The sequence below is a fragment of the Psammomys obesus genome, unplaced genomic scaffold (genome assembly GCF_907164565.1).
Source record: "Psammomys obesus unplaced genomic scaffold, mPsaObe1.curated_primary_1811, whole genome shotgun sequence".
Lineage (NCBI taxonomy): Eukaryota > Metazoa > Chordata > Mammalia > Rodentia > Muridae > Psammomys > Psammomys obesus.
Window position 1 is genome coordinate 665,728 of NW_026585690.1, and position 7,379 is coordinate 673,106.

At 48.0% G+C, this 7,379-nt stretch overlaps 2 protein-coding genes across 2 annotated transcripts in view; one reads left to right on the plus strand and one right to left on the minus strand.

Moving 5' to 3' along the window:
- Ccdc158 (coiled-coil domain containing 158) overlaps positions 1 to 3,936 on the plus strand; it is a 54,504-nt gene extending 50,568 nt beyond the window's left edge. The window contains exon 25 of the mRNA XM_055595911.1: positions 1,444 to 3,936. Within this exon, the coding sequence (XP_055451886.1) occupies positions 1,444 to 1,520 (77 nt within the window). The 3' untranslated portion in view covers positions 1,521 to 3,936. The remainder of the gene's footprint in view (positions 1 to 1,443) is intronic.
- On the minus strand, positions 3,546 to 7,086 carry Stbd1 (starch binding domain 1). Its single transcript, XM_055595920.1, has 2 exons — positions 6,805 to 7,086; positions 3,546 to 5,245 (listed from the first exon to the last, which is right to left on the minus strand). The coding sequence occupies exons 1-2, from the start codon at positions 7,022 to 7,024 to the stop codon at positions 4,473 to 4,475; spliced, it is 993 nt and encodes a 330-aa protein (XP_055451895.1). The 5' UTR covers positions 7,025 to 7,086; the 3' UTR covers positions 3,546 to 4,472.
- Between the last annotated feature and the right edge of the window lie 293 nt (positions 7,087 to 7,379).

The window sequence follows — 7,379 nt, forward strand, 5'->3', positions numbered from 1 at the left end:
CGAGTTAACAAAAGCCCTGGGTCCAGGCTGTAGCACTGGGAGAAAGCTCACAAAAGATACATACACACATACACACAGGCACCCACACATAAGAAATAGATTTTTTTGTTGTTGTTTTGTTTTTTTGAGACAGGATTTCTATCTGTAGCCTGGCTGTCCTGGACTGGCTTTGTAGACCAGCCTGTCTCTGCCTCCCTGAGTACTGGGATTACATGCGTGCGCCATAGCACCTGGCTAATAAATATGCCTCTAACAACAAACGCTTATACAATAAATGTGAGCGTGTTAGTAAGAGCTTCTGCCAGCATTCATTAAGCCACTTGCACCCTGGGCCTGCTCTCAGTGCTGCCCTGGCCTTCATGCGGCCTTCACAGCAGCATGGGCGTGGGGTGCTGTTACTGGTGTCACAAGAAAATGAGAACACGAGACAACACAGTAAGTCCTGTGTCACGCAGTGAACAGGAGAGCTGGGACCTGACCCTGCAATTTCGACGCTAAAGTGCACAGCCTTCCAACACACCAAAGTTCTATCACGTCACTGCTGGAGAAAGCTCAAGTAAAATTGTATAAACCCAGCTCTCCCTAAGCACTGAGAAATGGTTTCTTTTTAGCTTATCGAGTCATTTTTCAAAAATTAGTTTGAGAATTTCATACAATTTATTTTGGTCACACTCACCCCTTCTCTACCAGCTCCACCCACTTCCCTAAACACCTAACTTTGTGTCTTTTTTTTTTTTAACCTATAAAATATAGTTGGTACTTACTGCCCATGCTGTGAGGGTTTTTGTTTGTTTGTTTGTTTGTTTGAAGAATGTAGGGGTTTTTTTTATGTTTTTGTTTTGCTCCACTTAAAACCACACTTTGATTTTTATTTCTGAGTTCATCCTCCTTATGTCATATGGGTGGAAGACTTGTGGCATCTGTTTAATAAGACAGTGCCTTGGGCTAGATGTGATGTCTAGTAGGGTAGTGCTTGAAGTTCTGAGCAGATATTTTTGGAGGTTTTTGGCAGAACTTATCAAAATGTAAAGCACAGGCTGTAGACGCAGCTTGGTGTTAGGACATAGCGTAGCATGTGTAGGACTGTGCGTCAAGTCCCCAGCAAGAGCAAAATCATTCACGGATTTCCATTCGTGTGCATGCACACAGGAGCACAGGGAAGTTCTCCCTAACTACTTTCAGTAGTGACTTCTGACCCCGGAGATGAAAGGAAAGGAAGCTTTCCTCTATTGCCCTCTCAAATTATGCTCCTTTATCTTGTCCTGCTTATTAGAGGCTGTTATGTTTGTTTGTAGAGGCCTTTACAAAAGTGTGCTGTGTTGAAGGTTTGTGCATCTCTGGGCTCCTTCTGTATGCTAACAGTCCCTCCTGGAAGATGAGTGTGAAGGGATTTAAAACCTGAGTTGACTTTACAATCTAACTTTGCTTAATTGATTTTTTCAGCAATGTCTTCAATGATCAGAAATCAAGAAAAGAGGATCCAGAAAGTGAAAGACCAAGAAAAAATGCTACTAAAATGATGCATTGCTTGCCTGCTCTCTATAGAGGGCTGACGCCTGATTAATGGTGGTGTTACATATAATTAGTGCCCTGTGGACTTTTTTCCTTTTATGTGAAATTTAATAAAAGATACCCTGTAAACTCTATTTTGAAATAAAGTTCTTGAATGCTGTCACGGTAAAACACTCTCAAACACTCTCAGCAGCTAGATTTGAGAGTATTCATAAATTATAACGTATTAACTTATGCTAACTTTATCATGTTGGTATAATTGTTTTAAATTACTTTACTAGTTCTAAGATAGTAGAGTCATTTTTTTTTTCCATTTAAAGAAATTCTGAGTTCTGAGGGGAAAAAAACGTGTTCGGATGGTGTTAAGGGATACAGCGCCAAGAACAGAAGGACAAACTCCAGCATGCTGGACAAACAGCAGCCTTTTTTTTGGTGACCTTGAACTCATTGTTCTGTCAATATCAGTAATCAATAAGACTTTGGTGCCCCCAATCAGAACTTTTAGAAATCTCTCCTCTTGCATAAAACTAAAGAAAGAAAATACTTTGTTACTCTTTAACAAATGAGTAGATAACTTCTACATTGAATTAACAGAGTTTACCTTAATGTTAATAAACCAGGAGTATTTGTATACAAGCCAAATATAATGAAACAAGGGCGACAGACCTGTGTTTCACTTGTACCCAAACAAAGTGGCACACAGTTGTCATGGAGACAGCTGCCAAGCCAGAGGCCCCGTGTCCCCAACTGTAGGGTGATCACCTGGCCAGTTATCACAAGTGGAATGGAATGTGAGCAGGGATCTGTGTTCCTTCAGGTCAAAGTGTTAATGCTGCACTTGGTTTCTCAAGTCATTTCCCTCCCACAAGTTGGGTGCAGAAAACGGGGAGGATCCTTAGGGTGGTGGCACCACAGGGCAGAAGGGGCTCGTCTTGGGAGACTCTCAAGGGAGGGCAGCTGCTAGCTGGAAGAGCTGCTGACTGGGACAAGGTGTTGGTACCTTGTTAGGTGGGTGATCTGCTACAGCAGCCAGTCCCTAGGAGGGTGTGCATGCCCTCAGGGGAACATTGTAATGCTCTCAAGTGACAAAGGTATCATTCCTAGCACACCCAGCGTCAAATGATTAAAATAGATGTATCTGTAACTATAAATAATAGATGTATATATATGTATATATACAGTTTCTTAAATCAGTTGGCTTTAATGAAAGATTAACTTTTATTTCATCAGGTAACTAGAAATAGAATTCTAGAGGCTTATTTGAATTGCTTTACTTCATAGGGATGCTTGAGCATTGTGAAGTAATGGCCAGGACCTTCTGCAGACCGCATTATGAGATACATAAGCAGAATGTATGAATTCATCTCAAAAGTGCTGTGAGCCCAAAGCTTCCAAACAGCATGCTAAGCAGTTTCCAATGCTGCCTCCCACTGAATCTAGGATTTTGTCAGCAGAGGCCATCTTATTAGCCAGGATTAAATACTGTTTTGCCAATAGTTACTGTAGTGTTGTACTAAGACTGCTTTCACACAAAAACTCATTTGATCCAAATGCTTGGAAGGTGGAAGTAGAAAAATCAGGGGCTGAAGATCATCCTTAGCTACATAGCAAGTTCCAGGCCAGTCTGGGCTATCCATCTCAAAACAGCAAAGCTGGGGTGTAACTCAGTTGTGGAGTGCTTGCCTGGCACTGCACAAAACTGGGTATGGTGGCACACACCTATAATCCTAGCACTTGAGAAGTGGATGCAGTTTCAAGGCATACTTGGCTACATAATGAATATTGGGGTAAGCCTGGGGTACAAAAAAACTCTGCCTCAAAAATTCCTTTCTAAGCAAAGTTTTTAAAAACATTTAAGACTTTCAAAAAAAAAAAAAAATTTTTTTAAACTTTCCCCAAGAGAGGGAAAACAGATTCTCCATGTCTGCTGTAACTTTTGATGTTTGCTTTTCTCTCTATATGTAAAATATTATACAGTTATTTACTATCTAGGTTATAGTGCTAAAATTGAAACAAATAATTTAGGCATTTAATAAAGATACTAAAATTCAGGATTTATTATTCAATTATAACTTAATGCTTAATAATTATTTCTCAGAGCAAAGATTCTTCTGTATCATGGTCCTATATAGATTTTCACTCACTGGTATGAAAGGAGAGTGAAGAGGTAACAGATGGAAAAAAACTTCCTTAGGGCAGCCCATTTGTTGAGATCTGGTGGGAGTGGGGTGGGACAGCGGAGATGGTCCGGCCAGGCCACTGTGGGTAGAGGACAGATGCACCCTTTGCTGGAGCCAGACATGGCCCTGTAACCCCCAGCCCTCATAGAAGCATACCCTTCAAGCCACCTCAGCATCTCACAGCCTCTCATGCTCTCCTTCCTGGATGACCAACTCTGATTAGGCTTTCAACCACTAAGACAAAGACATACCAGCCAGCTTCCCACCTATCCTCAGCATTAAAATGGGACAAAAACTAACAGGGAGTCTTGAGTTTCACTCAGATCCTTACTGGTCACAGTCCTTACAGTGTTAATTTTAAATGTAAACAGTGCTGCTTTAGCTGGATTTAACGAGGCTTATTGGAATCTTCCTATTCTAAGAGCTCCTAAGGGCTCTCCCTCATACTTGTGCAGTTGATTAGTTTCTCCTTGCCCATAGGCCAGACCTCAGGCTTTTAGCCAAATCAACTACCCAGGCCCTGAGCAGTCCCGCTCAAGTAATGGTGTGTCTGCACAAACCAGTCAATGCAACAAGGGAAAAGTTCCAGCTCACAGGAAGCATTGCTTGCATGCATATATCTTCCTACCTTTTGGACAGAAGCCACACTAGCAAATCTGAAAGAACTCTGATGGCTACATTTGGAATCACACCGCCCTTACTTTAAACCATGCGGTGTGCTCTACAGCCTCAGCCTCTTCCTCACCCTGCTGCAGCCTCGGGGATGCTTTGCAAACTGAGTCAGGGAATCCCCCACCACCCATGAACCACTTTATCCTCATGGCCAGTCTGTAGGCGTCTATTGCTGCATTCTTCCCATCGTGTAATTTCCTTGTTCTCTACCAACACAAACTTCCACTCCACCACTGTGCCTGCAGGCAGGAAGACAGAATGAGACCAAAGCCCGTCCTTGTGGCAGTGAAGGGGGACGTATGCATTCCATCCCCCAAGGCTCTCGTGGTTGCCAGTTACTGCAACAAACTGCACATCAGTGCTTGTGGTGTAGTGCACCTGGAACCGGATGCTGACCTGCTGCGGTTCCAGAGACGGCGCCTTCCCATCTGCTTCCCAGCCTCTGCCTCCCACAAGACTGCTTCTGCCATCGTCCATTCCCTGACGTGGGCTTAAGCCAGAAGCCTGGAGACTGCCACCCAAACCAACATCCCCCCAAGAAGAGTGCCTAGACACCACTTCCCAGTCCTCGTGGCCTGCTGGGTCCTGACTGACCGACTGTGCAAGGCTGGCAGATTCAGCTCCATCCCTGAGCAGGCTGCTGGAAGGCAGCTTCTCTGCCACACTCCCAGCTGCTTTAGCAACTGTTTCTTGTCCTTTGAGGAGTCTCCATTCCGTGCTTTGATTTCTTGGCACTTCGAAGTCAGCCTTGGAGTGTGTGTCTGGAATCTTTCCATCGGGAACACACTCTCTGCCAACACTGTGTGCTCTCTGTGCTTTCTGCAAGGTACCAAGATCTGTGGTCTCAGAAATCAAATGTCCGTTGCTTCCTTGAAGATGCTCTAAGAAAGGAAAGTGTGCTAACGTTAGATGGTTCACAGTGGAAAACTGAGAAAGTTGATCGCTGCTGTCTTCATATCTATCTGCAGTTCAAGTCCCTGTAAAACTCAAGTACCTATTTGCACATTCCGAGTACTGCTCTAAGAGCATATATGTAGGGCCAACAACCAAAAGCATGCTCAGAGTCTCAGTGGACAACATGAGAGAGTAAAGAGACAAGCTGCAGTCTCTCACAGTCCAGACCATGCTGGCAGGTATCCAAAGTGAAATCACTTGGCTCCTGTCAAAAAAAAAAAAAAAAAAAAATGCTGTCCGAGGGTTGGGGCAGGAGCTGAGCACAAGGCTCAGCCACAGAGGCATTTGTGAAACAAAGGCCTGCATGGCTACCCTGTACCTCAGAGTACTGCTGAACTCCCTGGAAGCAGTGCAGGTCAGGGGCCCGCTCCAGCTAACAGGCAGAGCAGTCAGCCTGGGGAATCCCAAGCGCATGAGGGGGGGAGGGGAAAGTGGGGGGGGCTTGAGGGAAAAGGAATCTCTTCAAACACACATGTTTTCCCCTCACCCAACTCCCCGTACGTATACACTTTAAAAACTGTTCTTAAAACTCCACAATCAACACAATCAAGTTCTCTAAAGACTTGGTTCCTTTCCTGGCTGCCTAAACAGCTCCCCTACAAGCCTGAGCTCCCTAAAACCTTAACTCAGCACGGGTGGGGGAGGGGGTTCTCCCTTCATTTTGTCTCTTTTTTAATGATGAGCTTCGAAGTGAGATGTCAACGAAGAGTACTGTGAATTACTAATTTTCAGAAGAAAATTTACCGTTTACCAAAACTGTTTACCAAAACCCAGCCGTGGGAAAGATTTTTCTCGTAGCTACAAATGACCACCACTAAAAATAAGTTCTGTCAGGCAGCGGCAGCTGGCAAAGAAGGGCACGGGAATTTGGGGCTTGTGCCAGTGAGCGCTGGTTGCCTGCTTCAGAGTCTCTAAAGTGTAGATTTAAACTTCGTGACAGTTCTCACCAGACTTGGGTTCTCTAGCAGGCCGCCACCCTGGGCTGTTTGTGGACAGCCTCAACTGCGGTGGTCTTCACGACCCAAGTCTAAGCAGAATTTTACTTTCCTGAAAGAACTATCCAGACCGTAGGGAGTGAGCGCTCAAAGCTCTCTAACCCCAAATTTAGATCCGAGGCGTGGTGTGAGATGTCAGGGACTGCGTCTCAGAAGGAGGTCCCTCCCAGCTCCATCAGGGACTGAAGAGGGTTGTGAGATGCCCCCAAGCCAGCCTCCAGCACTGCGCCGAGCGCGGCCAGGCGGAGGAGCCGCTGGAGGTGACCGCTCGAGCCAGCAGGAGCGGGGCGCGGCCTCTGGGGGACCCGCGTGGCTTCTCCGGGACACCACAGCCCCGGAACGCGATGGGGCCTGGGGAGGGCTCAGTCGGGGGTGCGGGAAGCCGGTCCGCCAGGACCCACCTGGACGGCTCCAAGTGGCTTTCATTTCCCCTTCCCTGATGAACTTCCAAACACCTGGCACGCCTGCCCGGAGCCCCGGAGAAGCAATACCTGGTTTAGAGCCCAGCTCCCGCTCGGAAGGTTCAGGGCTCAGGCCGCCACCGCCACCCGGACCGCCTCCCGGAGACGCAGCCTCTGCTGGAGGGGCGTCCTTCTGCGGCACCGCACTCCCGTCTTTCCCCGGGGCCCCGGGGTCGCCCCGCAGCAGCCACAGGACGAGCGCTCCCGCCAGACCCCCGCCGACCAGCAGGGCTGACCACACGGCGCCCATGGCTGAGAGGCTGCGGTGGACGACGCGCCCCGGACCAGCGCTCCGCTCACCCCGCACGGCCACACCCACCCCGCCCGCCCCAGCCTTTTACGGTTCCCGGAGGCCCGCCCAGCCCTCCGCGGCCGCCGCGAACTTTCCAGGCCCCGCCTCCCGCCCCGCCTCCGGCCCCGCCCCGCCCGCAGCCCGGCGCTCGCCCACGCCCCTCGCCGCCCCTCGCCCTTCCACGTCCGGGTCCGGTTCCACCCGATCTCACACCACAAGAGTCCGCTTGCCCACAGCACCGAGAAAGGCCCGGGGACGCCGGGAGCTCCGAGGCGGGAGAGGGTTAAGAACCCAGGGCTCCCACTGGACCGTT